This window comes from Myotis daubentonii, chromosome 4, assembly GCF_963259705.1.
Source record: "Myotis daubentonii chromosome 4, mMyoDau2.1, whole genome shotgun sequence".
Taxonomy (NCBI): domain Eukaryota; kingdom Metazoa; phylum Chordata; class Mammalia; order Chiroptera; family Vespertilionidae; genus Myotis; species Myotis daubentonii.
Window position 1 is genome coordinate 22,221,354 of NC_081843.1, and position 19,416 is coordinate 22,240,769.

General features: G+C 51.0%; 1 protein-coding gene across 5 annotated transcripts in view; it reads left to right on the plus strand.

Annotated features, from left to right (window-relative positions):
* The window catches only part of CLEC16A (C-type lectin domain containing 16A), a 221,380-nt gene that overhangs the window by 193,794 nt on the left and 8,170 nt on the right, over window positions 1-19,416 (plus strand). For all 5 annotated transcript variants that reach the window (XM_059693162.1, XM_059693163.1, XM_059693164.1 and 2 more), the window contains one exon: window positions 13,698-13,859. In XM_059693162.1, coding sequence (XP_059549145.1) covers window positions 13,698-13,859 — 162 coding nt within the window. The remainder of the gene's footprint in view (window positions 1-13,697; window positions 13,860-19,416) is intronic.

Here is a 19,416-nt window from a genome sequence, read left to right on the forward strand (position 1 = left end):
CTAACTCTGCCGCTGACATCTGACGCAGGCACTTTAGACCCAGAGGGAAAGAGAGCGTCTTCTAGGCAGCCTCACACTGGCAGTATTTCTTCTCATTTTCTGTTGGTATTCTCCAAGGAGGGAAGAGATACGATCGTGTGCAAACAGGGTTTTATGAATCCTGGAGCTTGTGTGGAGTTTCTGAGCTTTGGCTTCATGTCTAGAGTTGTTTTAATTTTCCCATATTATTTTCTCCTGGAGCTATCTTGTATTTTAATACAAATCTTGTGCTTTGGGTTTTTTAAAATATATTTTATTGATTTTTTTTTTTTACAGAGAGTAAGGGAGAGGGATAGAGAGTTAGAAACATCAATGAGAGAGAAACATCGATCAGCTGCCTCCTGCACACCCCCTACTGGGGATGTGCCCATAGCCAAGGTACATGCCCTTGACCGGAATCGAACCCGGGACCCTTCAGTCCACAGGCTCTATCCACTGAGCCAAACCAGTTAGGGCTGTTCTTTGGTTTTTACCTCTAACAGATGAAAGGGCTTAACAATGAGACACTGTGGTCACGTTTAGAAAACATCTATCCACTATGCCTACTAGATAACGCTCCTTAAAAGTTGCCTATAATGCAGAATTCTGCGAATCAATTCCTTTTTCTTCTTGACACACATTATATGAAAGGAAAAGCATTCCTTTTGGGGGAGGGAAAACATTGGCCCCAAGACATAATAAAATCATGCTTAAGGATGCAGCAAACTTTAAAGTCTCTTCGTTAAAGGAAATCAATACTTTTATGATGAAATATTAATAATACAAAAAAAAATAAGTCAAAACTACAAATGCAGAATGGCCAGGGTGATTTTAATGTCGAATGCATTAGCTTACCATCTGCAAGGAGGCACCGAGGGAAAACAGAGCGTGCTGGAGGCCGCCGATCAGCCCCTCTGAGCCCTGTGAGCCCCTTTCCCGGCTTTTCCATAGGGAGACACACCTCCTTAAGTGTTCTGGTGAAGCTGCTGCCTTTTGGAAATGAAAAGATGAATCCAAGCTGGAGAGAGGATCACACGTGTGTACAGACGCACACACCAGGAGAGAGAGATGGAAACCAAAAAGGGAGAACTAGGGAAAGCTGCTTGTTTGAATGTACAGTTGGCTGTTCCTCCACTCCTCCCTCCATGAATTATTTCCAGGGGAGATCTTTAAGGGGAACAAATTCCGATTGGGTTGAACTGTATGAAATCGCCATTTTCCTGGTCATGTTGGTTGAATATAGGCAGTTTTATAGAGTTCCACCTAATACATTCAACGCTCTAGCAAAGAAACACTAGCAAACAGCACAGTCACATGTGTCTTGAACCCAGGCATAAAAGAGTTGAGATGAAAATAACAACCCATTTTCTCACCTACTGTTTTCATAGAAAGCCTTTAAACGTCGATATTTAAAGTTAGTTTAGAAAAGGTCTCTTTGTTAACGCCTAAAACCTTAAGTCGTGACAGCATGAGGAAGAATTTTGCTTTTATTGTATTGTTTTCTCTAAAGAGCTGAGCCACTCCTTCTGCCAATCCCCTCATGTGCAAAGACATTTATGAAAATGAAAATCCCAAGTCTTACCTCACTGGGCCTAAATTCCAGGGGCCATAAACGCCAGTTAGTCAGAACAGCTCATGCTAACTGAACGGTTAGACTATATCAATTCGCTCAGCCCTCATGGGCTCCTGAGCTGTGTTTTTGTCACCCCACTTTACCCATGAGAGCCACAGGCTTTGGGATACATGGTGACCACACCCCGGGGCACTCTTCACCCCTGTATCCTGTGCACAGAGTGGGAACTACAGGCCCAGACCCAACTATTTGTTCTTCTCGAGGCTCCTCCCTTGCAGACATCAGCGCCATGGGTACAGCCGCCTGCTTGTCTGTGTCCCTCAGGTCTGCCAAGGCAGAAGTGGACAGAGTCCTATCTGCTTGAGACCTCCGTGATGGCTTTTGAAGCGTGTTTTGGGCCCATATCCATCACGGTCTCCGTGTGGCCCTGCACACACTCCCTGATTCTGTCTCGCCCAGGTGGGACCCAGATAGAATTTCCAGTGCTTTTTGTTGACAATGTGTAAGAGAACCTCCCCTCTGTTGGTCTGGCCTAACCCCAGTCTGTTAAAACACAGTGGGAGAGACCCCGCTGCAGAAGGTAACCCCCCACTCTGCAGAACCCAAGTCCTGGCAACCCACACGGATGGAACCAGGACCCCAGGTGTGCTGGTTCTGCTTTGGGGATGTATTATGTGTGTGTGCCTTTTGCAGAAGATCCAAACTAATTCCTTGGCTCCTTTGCACAACGCCGCCTTATAGAACACACGAGGCTGGGCATTTATGTAAGTGTGGGGTGCGCACCATGTGGCCTCCCCCCTCCGGCCTGAGAGCACAGAGCAGTCTGATGAAATGAGAGACTTGCCAGAAAGAATCAAGCCACCTTTGGGCCATGAGAACCTCAGGAAGTTGTCCTTTGCAAGCAGGGCTGTAGCTGCCCCACCCCAGCCCTGCCCAGTGATTCCAGACACAGAATCCCTGGGGCCAGAGGAGTCCCGGGTCGTGGCTCCCTCCCTGCATCTGGAAGCTCTCCCTAATAACTGTCTAACCCACCTCCCTCTTGTTGCTCTTTCCACCCTGTTCTCTGCATCAATAGAGAGGCAGCCAAGACCGCCACTGATGGGCTTTCTAGGGCCTTTGCTGAGAGACTGTTGTGAGCTCTTCGCTTACTACAGTACAGACAGTAATGCCATTGGAAGAGAGCAGGGCTGGGTCAGGTGGGGACCTGATCCATGGGAATAAAGCCCACATCCTGGCACCCTTCAGTTATAAAAAGCCAGAACAAGGTTCTGCCACTGTAAGAGATCTAGCCCACCCGTGTCCGCATACCAGCCAACCGTCTATGGCCTGGAGGATGCTCATGTCTGAGGCTGCAAAGGAATGCCAGCCCAGATGAGCACAGCCAGGGGCTGGCGTTCACACCACCCAGGTGACTCTTAGCAGCCAAGGACATTGAGTGAGACCTTGGGTCTCACCCGCGGGTGAAGCCCACTCAGGCAGGCTTCACCCTAGCCACAAACACTTTGAAAGATGACATGAGATACTGAAAGACCATTTTTCCTTTTCTGCAGGTTTTCAAGTGTAGTCCTTAAAATCCCAGAAGATTTATCCATGGATAAACAGCTATAGGCTAAAAGATTCTGCAAGTTCCCAGCTATTTATTTTTTTATTATTTAAAGTATTACATATCTCCTTTTTCCCCCCCGATTAGTACCCCCCACCACTCCCACCCCCGAGGGCAAGCCTCCACTACCCCAGTGTCTGTGCCCATTGGTCGTGCTAATATGCATGCATACAAATCCTTTGGTTGATCTCTAACAACCCCTCCCCCCCACCCCCACCCCCCCAACCCCGCCTTCTCCCCGAGGTTGGACGGTCTGCTCAGTGCCACCTTGTCTCTGAATCCATTTTTGTTCATCAGATTATGTTGATCATTAAATCCCACATATCACTGAGATCATGCGATATTTATCTTTTTCCAACTGGCGTATTTCGCTTAGCATAATGCTCTCTAGTTCCATCCATGCTGTTGCAAATGGTAAAAGTTCCTTCTTTTTTATAGCAGAGTAGTATTCCACTGTGTAGATGTACCACCGTTTTTTAATCCACTCTTCTGCTGATGGGCACTTAGGCTGTTTCCAAATCTTAGCTATTGTAAATTGTGCTGCTATGAACATAGGGGTGCATATATCCTTTCTGATTGGTGTTTCTGTTTTCTTGGGAAATAGTCCTAGAAGTGGGGATACTAGGTCAAATGTGAGTTCCATTTTTAACATTTTGAGGAAACTCCATACTGTTTTTACAGTGGCTGCACAGTCTGCATTCCCACCAGCAGTGAAGGAGAGTTCCCTTTTCTCCTCATCCTCGCCAGCACTTGCCGTTTGTTGATTTGTTGATGATCGACATTGTGATAGGTGTGAGCTGGTACCTCATTACTGTTTTGATCTGCATCTCTCAGATGATTAGTGACTTTGAGCATGTTTTCATATGTCTCTCGGTCTTCTGTATGTCCTCTTTTGAAAAGTGTCTACTTAGGTTCTTTGCCCATTTTTTGATTGGATTGTTTATCTTCCTTTTGTTAAGTTGTATGAGTTCCCTGTACCCAGCTATTTTTAAATATTGGGCATGTTATCCCTTTAAAAATCAACCAGAAATGAAAGTCTTAAAGCATTTTGAGGTGCAGGCAGTCAGTGATCTAGGGGGGCACCTGTGGTGAGGTTGCTCAGGCTTGGCGGAGGAGGCCATAGAAATGCCATCTTCCCAGACACCTGATTTGCAAATATGCCCCTGAGCTGGACAGAAATTACACACAAAGAAAAGCAGAAATCACATAGGGTGACCACTGGGGGTGTGGGGAAGCTCATAGATTGCCCCTAAAGCCCAGAGTTTGTCCACACAGCCCTGAAGCACTAACAGGTATGGCTCACTGAAGGGAGATTGGAAGGACTGTCTCCACACAGATAGCTGAGTCTTCTATCTTCCCGCAAGCCTCAGAGTCCGAGCAGTGAGTGAGGGGATTGTGGGGAACCTGAGGGTCCTGCTGGCCCGGCAGGGTTGCTGCCATTCGGAACCCTTGCCCTGTGTTGGTAGATGCCTTCGTCTTGTGTGAATTTCAGGAGGAGTCTGGGAAAGCACCCAGGCCTTCCTGAGCCCCATGGGGCACCATTGTTAGATTTGACCCCTGCTTCCTCAGCGCCACTTCTCACACACATGATCTTTGAACAGATACGGGTAGTTTGGCTTTCCTGGGGTGGCCCCCACGCAATGGCCCCTGACCCCTACTGCTTCCAGTGTCATTCTCATCTTCCCAGCGGTGGGGAGGAACCAGCCTCTTGAGTCAGAAGCGTGGATGAGAAGCTCTGTGCTGCCTGTAGACCCTATAGGCAGTCTGTCCAGAGCCACCAGCGGCTGAAGTCCCAGGCTCAGTCCCACCCCAGCCTTCTCTCTCGCCCCAGGGGCCTGGATGACTGCACTGTGGGGTGAGAGGGCAGAGCTGAGGAAGGAGCCAGAGAGGGAGAAATAAGGCCATGGCTGCACTTGCTGTCTTCGGCTCTGTGCGCGAGGTCAAGGGGCCGATTGATTTTTTACTGTTTCCCAGCATCAGGGCTGGTGAGAAAATGTGAACACTACATGGCAGAAACCTGAGCTGAGGCCGAGTGGAATGAATTTGCTAATGGAAGGCAAGCTCAGGGCACCCTTGCCCACCCCACGGTCCTCATTCAAGTCGGAGACTGTCCAAAATGCATGAGCTACTTCTCCTGAATCAACTCTTGGTGGGTTTTATTTTATGCTTTTGAGTGTGGATCAAGCATAAATAGGTACCATTTTTGTTAAGGCAGACAGCTGTCGTCTCAGAATCTTAGAGCTTTATCCTAAAACAGGTCTCTTGAAAACTGGACTTCTTAGAAGCACAGCTGTCTGAGACTTAAATGGCTCAGGGTCGTGCACTTCAGACTCAGAAGACCTCATGTCGGGAGTTTGGTTCTCAAGTTTGCGGCCCGTGGGCTCAAGCCTTTAAGGTACCCACTTGCCATGTCTGTTATTTTCAAAGGTAGGATCTGCAGAGGTATCTGGGAATAACAGGGGAAGTCCACCCTTGGTAAGGCTCCTGTAGCCAGAGTGGTTCCATTTTTATCTTGTGTATAATTTGGAGTTTCACTATTGAGGGGGAAAGTTTGCAGAGCGTTGTGATGTGGGGGCATCTTCCCAGAACTAGGCCCCATCTCCAGCCAGGCAGCTGTCCCTTCCAGGGAGCTGCCTATGGGGACATCGTCTGGGAAGGTGTGATGGGATGGGAACCTAGCACCCACACTGGAGTGTCTCAAGAGCCAGGCCACCTGAGCTGTCCTTGAGATCTTGCTCCCAGGAAGCTCAGAGCCAAGTGCTGACCTAGCTCCCCACAGCTGGAAAGCCTGGTGTAACTTCGCTCTCTACCCACCTTTTACTCTTGGGCTCTCGTCATTTACTTTGTGTTTTAGTGTCTTTCAGTATTTGGTATGTATGGCATTTGGGTTTGGGGGAGGCTCCTGCCATTCAGTGGAGGGAGAATCCTTGAGATGAATTCTAGGCCGACTGGGTTCCTTCCACGTCAGCTCTCTAAAAACTTAGGTAGTTTTCACATCCTCCAGTTTTTAACCTGAAGTACTTGCATTTCAGTCACACAACCAATGTCCTTGGAGGAATTACAGTCTGCCAAACAGCACAAGCACTGAGCAGACCACAGACGTTAGCTGGGGCCTCCCTACTCCTTGGAAATTTAGAAAACCTTGGGCTCAAACCCAGTTCTCTAGCCCATGCACAAATGGGCCTTTCTGCCCTCTAGTCTCTTGTGATCCCCCATTTCCAGGTCTTGGCCTTCATGTGTAATCTCTATGTGACCTGATGTGAACCCAGTTGAAACTCAGTTCCTTTCACTGGTTTCCATCAAGAAAGTCCACTTGTGCCACACAAGGAGAGAGTTGAAGGAGCATTTCCTAAAGATATGGGAGGTTGCAGAAAGTCACTCCCCCATCTCTGTTGCCCCTTCCCCTCTTCCTCCTCACTCCTCACTCTCAGATTTCCCTCAGGAAGTGCAGGGCAGTTTTCCCTACACTGGAAACTCTGGGGGCCAACCAGTCCCTATGGAGCTCAGCTCACGTCCCTGCATTAACAATTGATTTTTCATAAATGTCAGTTAAGATTAGGTTCAACTACATAGTAAAGAAAAACCCAGAAGAAGTGTATTTCCTTCTTAAGTAGAGGAAACCTGGATGAGGGTGGTCAAGGGCTCCAAATAGGCATCAGGGACCAAAGCACCTTCCTGCTCAATGCTCTTCCATCTCAATGCTCCCTAGTATGTCATTCCTTCTCATGGGCCAAGATAGCTGCTGGGCTTCCAGCCATCACACCCATGTTTTAGGTAGCAGAATGGAAGAGGCACACCTCTTCCACTTTAAGAAGCCATCCTGAAATCCAATATGCCTCTTTCATTTCTATCTCTTTGACTACAATTTAGTCACGTGGCCATGCCTAGCTGCCAAGTTCTGTAACTTAGATGAAGGTGAGAATTGATAGTGGGAGACATCTCATCATATCAGAAACGCTGTCCAAAACCCTCTTGACCCCAGAGGATTCCAGGTGCTAGCTGTGAAGGTAATGATAATCATTGCACAAAATCGCAAAGCATCTTGGAAGTCAAGTTCCTTGTGCCCTACTTGGGAAGGCCAACTCCTTTTGGCTGATCAGGCCCCAAGGTGGACAGGGCAGGCTGCAGGAACACAGGGGCAAGAACAGTTAAACCCACCACTGCGGCTGGGCTGAGCTGTCCCTGAGCTGAGTGAACCTTAGAGGATGAGGAAGGGAACGCTGGCCGGGTGGCTCAATTGGCTGGAGCATCGTCTGGCACACCAAAAGGTTGTGGGTTCAATTCCCAGTCAGGGCAGATAATTAAGTTGCGGGTTCTATCCCCAGTTGGGGTGTGTACAGAAGGCAACCAGCCATTGTTTCTCTCTCACATCAGTGTCTCTCTCTCTCTCCCTCTCTCTCCTTTCCTCTCTCTTTAAAATCAACAAAATCATATCCTGGGGTGAGAATTTTAAAAAAAGGATGAGGAAGGGATTTGTGAGAATTTAAAAGAGGCAATAGGGAATTCCAGACTGAAGGAACAGCCCAGCTGAGGAGAGAGAACGTGGTTCTTGTCACACAGCATGAGGACCCACCTAGGCTGTTAAAAGGCAGGCAGCCCCATCTCGACGTGTTCACCCAGTGGTTCTGCAGGGTGGGTAGGGTTTGAGGAGAGAGCTGGTACAAAAAGGTCTCTGGGAGTTGTAACTTCTTGAGTCCTGTGGATTTGACCAAGCATTTAAGGAGAAATAGCAGAGATTAACAACTGAAATGCCAGGCAAGACAGGTGGGGAGGGGAGGAGCCAGCTCCCTCCCTCCCTCTAGTTGCTGTCATGTGGGAATGGGGCCCAGATCTTTCTATTTCGTATGAAGCCAGAAATTCAGATCTGTGTGTAAAATCTTCCAGCTTATAAAGGTGGTACCTGAAATAAACTGACACAAACATGATGTGAGCCAAGCATAACACACCTGCAAGCCCCCAGACTCACATAGCAGCCTGGCTGTCCGTGGGGAAAGCGGTGCTGGTGTGCTATCCACAGAGAAAGGGTGTGTAAGCTATGTTCAAGGCGCATATTCCAGTGTCTCCTCATAGAGTTCAAATCAGATTCAGACTTATAGGTAAAAACTACTGACCATCTAAGCCAAGAGATCTTCACTAATAGAGGAGAGGGGGCTTGTCCAATGTCATAAAGCCATTTGCGCAAAGTTAGGACTTGAACTTGGGGTTCTAACTCCAAGCCCAGTGCTCCCTCTATCAGTGGACCTCAAATAGAAGGCTGACCTTTTTGTTTTGTTTTTGTACTTGACAAATGTTAGAGACTTACTGTGAGTTCATCTTCCCAGAATAACTGGCAGAACAGGGCCAGAGTGCAGCAGGAAGACCTGGCCCACCCCTGGGAAGCCTGGGCTCCTGGAAAGTTGGGGGGGGGGGGCTCCATTGACACAGGTCCTCCTGCTTCTGGAGCATCGTGCCTGACCTGGCTTAAGGGAGGTTTTTAGTGAGGCTGGGGAGAGATCTCTGGAAGCCAGAACAGATCCCAGGGGTGTGTTAGGGACCTGGGAGCTCGAGCCTGTCCAGCTTCCAGGCAGCTATGTCCCCTCCTAAACGCATCATCTAGATGTGTTAGCATTTACTTGGCCTTTCCCTGGCTGTTGGATACTCCAGTTGTCTCCAGTTCCACCACACACCCCAGTGCTTTGCACATCCACATAGTTCTCTATGTGGATCCCTTCCACAGCACAGATTTCTAGATGTGGAATCAGTCAGATGGTGTGAAAATCCTCACGGCCTTTGATACACATTTCACAGGCTGTTCTTGAGACATACTTTGGAAGAGCCAAGAATTTTATCTGCTGGAGATCTCAGGAAGGCCTGTTTGCCTGTGCCCTTGTCCTATGACCTCTGGCTTGTCTGAGTGTGTGCGAGTACCAGGTGATATCTTTGACTCACGGCCAGAAAGCCCCTGGCCTCCTGTGCCAAAGCCAGGTCAGCAAGAGCTGCCTTGCCCGGATGAAGCAGGTACAGGGCAGGCCTCTGAGGTCACAGGCCTTCTCCAGGGTCCTTCTGACCCTCTGGCATGTCAAACTGACTCAGAGTGGTGGACCCCAGCCCTGGCCAGTGTGGCTCAGTAATTAGAACGTCGGCCCACATACCAAAGGATCTCGGATTCCATTCCCAGTCAAGGGCATGTAGCTGGGTTGCAGGTTCGATCCCAGTCCCTGTGGGGTATGTGCGGGAAGCAACTAATTATCTGTTTCTCTCACATCCATATCTCTCTCTCTCTCTCTCTCTCTCTCTCTCTCTCTCTCTCCCTCCCTCCCTCTTCCCCTCCCTTCCACTCTCTCTAAAAATCAATGGAAAAATATTCTCAGGCCCAGCTGGCATGGCTCAGTGGTTGAGGGTTGACCTATGAACCATGAGGTCACACTTTGATTCCTGGTCAGGGCACATGCCCGGGATGTGGGCTTAATCCCCAGTGTGGGGCATACAGGAGGCAGCCGATCAATGATTCTCTCTCATCATTGATGTTTCTAGCTCTCTCTTCCTCTCTGAAATCAATATATATATTTTAACAACAAAAAAAGTGGCTAATACCTCGATTTGGGAAGGAGCCCCTTGAAATAGCAGGGGGAGTCTGGGCATCCAGAAATAAAAGCACATTATCGAGATTTTCTGGGTTCCCAGTGCCATGGGGGAGGGAAGAAGAGAGCAAAAAGGTGAGGAAAGAAGGGAAGGTGGGCTTTCAGCAGTAGCAGATGAGGGAGAGATGCGCTCAGTCGCCTCTGCCCAGCTAGACCCTGCAAATGGGTAGTATCAGAGGTCAGTGATTTTTTTTTCTTTTTAACTCTCAGCACATATAACATGTGCAGTGTTTACTGCCAGTGTATGACTTGACCCCCAATCATTCTTAAAATGAAGGAACTTTAGTAATCTGACTGCAGCTTCAGCATCTTGCCTGCTCCCCACCCCCACCCCCAGGCTCTATCCCAGATGTCTTATGGCAATAAACCTGGGCTTTAAAGAGCTTGGGAGAGAAGGGGTGAGTGTCACCTTGGTGACAGCCTCATCATTCATCCATTTGGGCGGAGGCGTTGTCAGAGGGTGAAAGGCTTCCTCCTAACTCTGTTCCCACACTCGCAGGCCCCTCTACTCACAGTTCTAACAAATTCGCAACTCAGGAAAAGCCATCTTGACATTTTGATTTGTTGAGGGGCGATTCGTTTTTGAGGCAAGGAAGCAGCTTGTGAACTTGGGGGTTTAAGAAGTAAGCAGCTCTAAAGCTGGTTCTGTGGGGCTGTGGCTGATTGCCCCAGGGGATCTTCCTGGCTGGTGTTTGGATCTGTTTCTAGGTTTGTCATAGTTCATCTGAGGCCCCCACCACTACACACTCAGAATACCACTCAGTGCCTTTCCTGAGAACTCCAGCATGGTAACCGCGCTCTTCAGGCAGGCAGGCCTCTGCCCATAGGTGGGGTGGGAGTATCGTCCTCTACAGAAGAGGGTGCGGTGATTTACCTACCACGCTCTCACCAGGCTCACATCTGCCTGCCATTACATCGCCCCAAACCAGGAGGACTGGGGATATAAACAGATGTATGGCTTTTAAGGACCTGATTCTTAGTCAAAAATAACTTCACACAAACATTAGTACAAAATAGCCCCTCCATGGGGTCCCACTAAGTCCTAATAGGGGATAGAGCAGCAGGTCCCCTTGCACACACCACCCCCACAGGCCCTGTGTCCACCCATCGGTGGGTGAAGGGAGGCTCAGGGAAGTGCAGACTTGCCCAGGCCCCATCACTGGTAATAGGAATAGATCAAGAATAGAACCCCAGCTTCCCTGGTGCCAGAGACCCTGCTCCGTCCTCTACCAGACTCGGTTGAGGGCCAGAGAGTAAAATATTTCAAGCCATGTAGTTTCTATGGCAACTATTTAGCACCACTGATATAGCTCAAAAGCAGCCACAGACAATGTGTAAGCAAAGGATTGTGTCTGTGCCAATAAAACTTTACTTACCGGTTACCCAGCCGTAGTTCGTTGACCCCTGCTCAGTACGCTGCTACCTTCCTGATTTCTGAGAAAGACGAGGTCAGGGCCTGGAGAACCTTCTGGAAGAAGTGTCCGCAGGAGTTAGATGATGTGAGGCTCAGGCAGTGCAGGTGAGTGAGTGAGGTCTAGGGCTGGCCCGGGTGAGTGCACCCAGGGAGCGAAGAAGAGGTTTGATGTGACCGGCCAGGAGGACCAGATCCCACTCCCAGCTGGAAGGAGGGCTTGCCCCTCCCCTCCCCGACTCAGTGCCGCTTCTGAATCACTGAGGAAAGCAGTGGGGCCCACAGTCACCTGTGTGGTGTTCCTGTCCAGCTCCCAGGGCTAAGCAGGAACCAGCAGGGCTGTCCAGGCGCCTGGGACCACTGAGGAGGCCTTTGCTCCATGGGAGCGTTCGTGGATTTAGTGGATAAAATCAGAAGCTATGGCCCTTTAGAAAAGCAGGCTGTATAAAGGACAAAAAGCACATGTCCCCTGGAGGAGGGGCTCCTGGTGGGCTCACGCAGAGGGGCCTCCTTCGTCGTAAAGAGCACGCTGTGCTCACCATGCGCCACGCCCTGCAGGAGTTTGATGACGCTCTCTCATTGCACCCCTCACAGCGGGCTGATGGGAAGTTGGCGAGACACCCCAACTAGCAGTAACACTGGGCACATGTTCTGGGGCTTCTGGGTGGTGAAGCAGGATTTGCCCAGACTCCAAAACATGGGGCTCGTCTACTCCCCTGTTCTGGGAAGGCCCCAGCCCCTAGAAATGGGTCATCCCATCGCCGAGCCCAGAGTTGCTGAGGGCTGTGTGGACTGGACAGTCACACGCCACCTAACAACGGGTCTGTTCTGGGAAATGTGTCGTTAGGCAGTTTCATCACTGCACGAGCACCTAGAGCAGTGATGGCGAACGTTTTGAGCTCGGCGCGTCAGCATTTTGAAAAACCCGAACTTAACTCTGGTGCCGTGTCACATATAGAAATGTTTTGATATTTGCAACCATAGTAAAACAAAGACTTATATTTTTGATATTTATTTTATATATTTAAATGCCATTTAACAAAGAAAAATCAACCAAAAAAATGAGTTCTGACACGCGTGTCATAGGTTCGCCATCACTGACCTAGAGTGCACATGCTACACACCTGGGCTGTCGGGTACTGCCTGTGGCGCCCAGGCTGCAAGCCGGTACAGCGTGTTACTGCACTAAACAGCAGGAAATTCCATTGAGCACAAGAAGAGGATGCAGTCAAGAGGCAAGGTCAACACGGCTACTGCAGACTTCTTACAAGTAGAAAGACTACTCTCTAAGGATAAAAAGTATAGTAAATCCATCAACCAGTATCATAGTTGTCTGTTATCAATACGAGTCATGTACTGTACGTAGTTTACACGGCTGGCAGCCCAGTAGGCTTGTTTACACCAGGGTCGTCACAAATCGCGCATAATGAATGCATTGCACTATGATGGCTAGGATGTCGGTAGGTGACAGGAATTTCTCAGCTCCTTATACTCTTCATATATATATATTTCAGGGAGGAAGGGAAAGGGAGATAGAAACATCAATGATGAGAGAGAATCATTGATCCACTGCCTCCTGCATGCCCCACCCTGGGAATGAAGCCCAAAACCCAGGAATGTGCCCTGACCGGGAATCAAACCATGATCTCCTGGTTCATAGGCCGACACTCAACCACCGAGCCACACCAGCTGGGCGCTCCTTCTACTCTTAGGGGACCACCATCGTTGACTGAAACGTCCTTTTTCGGTGCATGATTGTAATTGGTGGCTTGTTACCAGGACTTTCATATCTCCCACACCAAATCCCCAGACCCACCAGGGCAGAGCCACTTCTATGGCATGGGCATGTTGGGGGCTCTCCCCTCCCATCCAGTGTGGCTTCAGAGTTTGGGTCTTATACCCTGCCTTTGATAGCATGGCACATTAGCAAAGGCCCACGTCCCTGTGTGACCTTCTCCAGGATGCCACTGAAGTTCTCTGGCTCCATGTGCCTTCAAGGGCACAGCACACATGTTGCTGAACCAGGTCAAGCCCTCCAAGTTATAGCTCACAACCCTGCCCTAGCTGGGGAGCTGACATCGACCTTCAAGGAGCTGGGTTTGAGTTGGTTAGTGTGGCCTTTACACGAAGGCCCCGCCCCACCTTTGAGGTGGGGGCTTGCCCTAGAGCAGCGGTTCTCAACCTGTGGGTCGTGACCCCTTTGGCGGTCGAACAACCCTTTCACAGGGGTCGCCTAAGACCATCCTGCATATCAGATATTTACATTACGATTCATAATAGTAGCAACATTACAGTTATGAAGTAGCAACAAAAATAATTTTATGGTTGGGTCACAACATGAGGAACTGTATTTAAAGGGCCAGAGGGTTGAGAATCACTGCCCTAGAGGGTCCCACACACAGTTGGGACCCCTCCCACCAGGCTGGCTGGTTTCCTCCCGCTTGGTCACGTCACCCTCCACTTGTCTTACAGGCTTTGCCGTGGCCCAGTGCATAAACCAGCACAGCTCACCATCCCTGTCGTCGCCCTCGCCATCTGCCAGCGGGAGCCCCAGCGGCAGCGGAAGCACCAGCCACTGCGACTCAGGAGGTGCCAGCTCCTCGTCCACCTCCTCTGTTGCCCAGAGCCCATCAGGTATTGGCCCAGTGACACAGTGGGGGGGTATTTGGGGAGCCTGTGATTCCTCGACGCCAAGACCACTGATACCCAGTTCCTCACCACCTTGATGGGACACTGTCACTTAGGGTTCCGTGTTCTCTAACAGCGCTGCCCCCAGGCTGGCTGATGTCGCTCCCTGCAGGGTAGGAAATACTCCCTTTGCAGGCTGGTCCACTGAAAGGCCGTCCCTGACCACAGAGCTGCAGGGGGAGGACCAGAGGCAGGCCAAGCCTAAATCTACCCTCATCACCTCCAAAGTCATAGGTGTCACAGGAGGGGCCTCCCAGACACGATTGTTTGAAGGCTGGCAAAAGAACCACATCCCTACTAATTGTTTTTCCTTTATAACGTACCTGTTTCCTCTTTAAATGTTTGGTGTAGTGCAGTCGTCTGAGACCAGGGGTGCACCTGCTGCCCATTTGAGAGTCAGTCAGGATGTGCTAGTCATATCTCGCCTCCTGTAACTTACACAAGTGTCGCAGGCAGACCTCATGAGCAGGGAGCCCAGGAAGGGACATGTGAGTGGGTGTCCCCCCAGCCCATGTTTTCAGCTGCCCTGAGCCCTCACACATGAGCGCCTCCCTGCACTGTGTATGAACCCAGGCTTGTTTCCTAAACAGTATGGCCTCAAAATGCAGCCAGAGGACAGGGCTCGAGCTGGGGTGGCAGCGATGGCCTTGAGAGTGTGTACGCCCCACACCCCGTTTGGGGACTCTCGGTGTCTTTGCCTGTTCCTGCAAGGTCCCTTCTGGAGCCCTCACCCTCCTACTTCAGGGGCCCCTCACGTAACTCTTGTTAAGCTGTAGATTGATGGGTCGTGACAAAGCAATGTGCAGGGCATGAGCCACTGTTCCCTCCCCTCCAGGGGCAGAGGCCTCCGTGGGTGCCCACACCTCTCTCTGGACTGTTTAGCTTTTGCAGTCCCTAGCAAAGGGTTAAGCCAGCATGGCCTTTGTGCCTGTGACTCAGGAACACCTGTACCCCTACCCTCCTCCCATGAGCACCCATTACCTCCATCTCGTTAATATTCATGAGGCCTATGTCCAGCCGGTGTGGTCCAGTGGTTAGGCATCAACCTTTGAACCAGGCGGTCACAGTTTGATTCCCAGTCAGGACACATGTGCAGGTTGCAGGCTTGATCCCCATAGTGGGGTATACAGAGGCAGCTGATCAATGAATCTCCTTCGTCATTGATGTTTCTATCTCTCTCTCCCTCTCCCTTCCTCTCTGAATTCAATAAAATAATATATTTTAAAAAAAACATTCATGAGGCCCAGGCAGCAAAGTCACCCTCAAACCACCTCACTCAGACCCTCTTCCGCTCGGCACCTGCCCCTCTCTGTGCCCCAGCTGGGGTGATGACAGCCCTTTCTGAGCTATTTCTGAGCCCGTTTAAGATTGGCTGCACATCCGAGCAGTTGCTGCTGCCATTCCCAGGCTCGTAGCAGGGAAATTCAGACAGAGCTTCCTCCAGAAGCCAAGAGCCCCCTCAGCCCCTCTGAACCCTGGTCTCGTGCTGGCTCTGGGGCCGAAGTGCAGGGTTGTGCGTCTGTGTGCTTGTGTTGCACCCATGTGCTGCCTGCTGTGCACGTTTCTGTCCGTGTGTGTGCACCCAAACACATGATACCTAACATTACATTTGGCATGAAAGGTCTCATCCTGGTGTAGGTAGCTACACCTCTCTTCCATTTTTAAGGAGGCACAGCCCACAGTTAAGCTAACAAATGAGCCGTACACTTCTCTGCCTAAAACCGAAACCAGCAAAGAGCCACATTATCAAAATCGGGCCATGTATGCAGATGTTCCCCTGAACAGGCCCTGGGGCTTCGGCTCAGCACCTTCCCCCCGAGGCTCAGGTTCACGGTGCACACGTTCGTTTTCCTTGTCTCCCTCAGCCCCTCCATCCTACCCCCACCATCCCCTGCACGGTGCCAACAACATGTCTTTTTGTCTCAGAAGTGCAGGGGCTGTTAGCCTGGCTGTCGGGTAGCGAGGCAGTTCCAGTCGATAACTGATGGCCAGACCCTCCTGGGTGTCCGCTCCCGTTGGGGGCATCCTCGGCAGGCCTGCGGGGCCAGCATGCGAGTCCCCATTTGTTATGCCGCCTGACGGTGAAAGCCTGAGGCCAGCCTGCCTGTCCGCATCTCTGCAGACACTGAAATAGCTCCCCTCCTGGTGAGGGGCCGGCCCATTGGGCAGCTTGTGCTTCACTCTCAACCCAGGACCCACCTGTTGATCCCTGGGAAGAGAGAGCATCAGAGCGCTCGAGCAACTGCCCATCACAGCTGCCCGGCCACAGGCATCAGCTCTGTCCCAGGGTGGAGGGGTCTGGAGGACCTTCATTCCCTTGCCTCGCAATGCCAACTTCCAGGCCAGCCCATCCAGGAGACAGCACCTGGGTTCCCATGTCCCTACAGGGCCAGGTCTGCCCAGAGGGTCCATGCATCCGCCTGGTACCTTCCCGAGCCATGTCTTACTGAGCCGTGCTGGGTGGGGAGCCAAGGACGGAAAAGGGGAGAAGGTTATAGTGGGGCGGGTGCCCTTTGGCCAGTTTCCTGGTTTGACGTCAGCCTGGAATGGCGGCCAGTGTTCAGGCGTCTGATTTGGAAAGGCCAGGCCTGTGTTGCCTGCTCAGCAGACTCTCCACCCACAGGGCCTGGCCACAGTCTAGCAGAGGCCGCATCCTTCGAGGGCCAGCGGGCGGGGGTGGTCCAGGGCCTCCCCGCAGCCCAGCCAAGAGGCCACTAGTCCTCAAAGTGGCTTTTGAGGGCACAGTGCTGAATCAGAAGCATTCCTAGCCCTGTTTCCAGAGCCCCCGAGTCCAGGAAGTCCCCATTGTGGAGAGCAGCGGCCGGGTCCCCTGCAGCCGAATCAGCAACTCCAGTGGCTCCTCTGCTCCTGGAGCCGTGCCTTGCTCAGTCAGGTGTTTGGTTGGGGAAGCACACGAGAGATGCCGGCCACCAGGGGACAAGACAGGCCCAGCTTTCCGTGTCTCTGCTCCGTGGTTTTGAAACCTGGAGTTGTACAAGGAGACCCATAAAGCCAGGGGTGAGCCTCACACCATCTGAGCCGCCGACATGGCGCGGCACCTGCCGCCCAGCCTTCTCTGTGTACGCCGCTGCATGGTGTCCGCAGCAGCCCCACGCGGCAGGCACTTGCTCAGAAGTGCTTCACAGACACCTCCGCATCGAATCCCGCCTCCCATTGTACAGTTGAAAACACGGGGGCTCAGAAAGGCCATGCAGCTTGGTCAAGACGCTGCTGCTAGTGAGGGGGAGCCCTCGCCTTGGCCACTCCCAACTCATGCTCTACCTCTGACACAGCCCTGCAGAATCAGGGGTTCCTCGGTCGGTCTCGGGTACCTCCAAGGGTGTTGCAGAGACTCGGGACCCAGGTTTGGGTCCTGGTTGGGGACAGCCCATGAGGTGCACACAGCTCTCCTTCCAGTATGCACAGAGCCCAAATGAAAAGCCACAGCCCATCCACAGAGACCCAGAAAACTGTACCCCAGTTAGCAGAGGCTGGGCTATGCGACCCCTGTTGGGGAAAGCCTGGTGATCCCCCAAAATCAGCAGCAAAGTGGAGCCCAGACAGCCACATCTCTGTCAGCCCAAATGGCTTTGTCCTTAAAGGAGGGCATGAAACCATTCTGATACACAGTTGTGTTTCTGCCTCTGCCCTGTGTCCAGGCCAGAGGACCTTAAATTTCCTGTCTGAGTTTGAAAGAGAACAGGTTTATCCCAAATGCAGATTTTCTCAGCTTCCCCGGGGCCTTCAGTACCAGCACTCAGGTTCTGTGGCTGTCAACCCTGACCACAGTAGGGCCCTCTACAGGCCTCCCCACCCTGCCCCTCAGCCTTAGTGGCTTATCCCTCTGCATCTTTTCTGCCTCAGCCTTGGTACCTCACCTCCACTGTACTAACTTTCTCTAAACAAACAGATTTGTTGAGTCCCTCCCACATGCAGGCACTAGGGATACAGGATAATAAAGGGTGGCATGCACAGGCTAGCCAGGGAGCCCATGGTCCATCAGACGACCACACAGATAAGTGTCCAGTTACAAACTATGACAAAGGAAACGTACAGGGAGCTCGGCCAGCTGGGCAGCTGCAGGAGGGCCGGAGGCTCCTGGAGGAGGCCGCCCTGGAGCTGAAAGCCAAAGGGTGAGGGGTTCACCAGGCCAGGGCTCCATGAGGAAGGTGGCCGTGGGCCTTACACAAAAAGAGCCCAGAATCTGGCAGGAGACAGGTTAGTTCCTTCCCCGTCTCCCTGGGGTCAGCCTGTAAATTCTGCCCTCCTAAGGGCAGACTGGGGCGGCCTGGTTTTGAGAAACAGTCCCCATGCCCATCAGGGCTGAAGCCTGTGGCCCAGCACTGGCAGAGGGCTCCTCCCAAGGGGAAGGGACCCCACCCAGAGGGGTCACCGGTTGCCAGTTGCCCAGAGGTGCCCACTATTCTGGAAGCACCAGCTTCTGATTCGCCATTGCACACCAGACACTGGATGGGTGTGAGTGGCTCTTTAGCAAGTACTGACCCTCAAATCAGGGCCAAGACATACTCCAGACCCAAGGCACAATCAAAGCTGAATTCCCTGGTAACCAAAGTAACCAACCAGAAAGAGTTGGGACGAGGGATTTTATTTTCACCTTCAGTTATGTGCCTGTTCAAGGTGTGCAGAGGGGACTTTCCTATCTGGTTTTACCACCCGATACAGGAGTTGACCTGTTCCACTGGCTTTTAAAGTGCTTTGAGATCTTCACGTCTTTCTGGGGAGAGCTGGCGCCCTGCACAGGGGAGCATCCAGGAACCCGGCCTCTTGTCGCCCACTCATCCCCAAGAGCTGGCCTGATAGGCCTCAGCTCCTTCCCCAGTGAGAAAATTACAGGGTTGGAGTCAGCACATTTTTTCCTTAAACATTTATGGTTTTGAGAAGCTGAAATTGCAGAGAACATATGGCGGGAAAGAGAAAATAGACCCAATTTTGGAACCAAATGTAAGACCAGTAGGAATTCTTTAGAAATATTTGCTGAGCCTGGTGTCATGGCTCAGTGGTTGAGCGTCGACCTATGAACCAGGAAGTCACCATTTGATTCCTGGTTGGGGCACATGGCTGCGTTGCTGGCTTGATCCCCAGTGGGGGGTGTGCAGGAGGCAGCCAATCAATGATTCTCCCTCATCAATGATGTTTCTATCTCTCTCTCCCTCTCCCTTCCTTTCTGAAATCAATAAAAATATATATATTTTTTAAAAAGAAATATTTGCTGAGTTACGCCTGTACATACACATGATGATAGTTACACTACACATGTACACACATACACGCAAATGCACACATAATCTTTCACACGTGTTCTGGGTGAGCTACTTTGAAGAGGAAGGAAAATCGTTTGTTTAAAAAAATTAAGTTAGAGTTAAGGCCAACCTGCTCTTTTCTTTTTTTAAAATATGTATGTTTTTATTTATATCAGAGAGGAAGAGAGATGGAGAGAGAGATAGAAATATCAATGATGAGAGAGAATCATTGATTGTCTGCC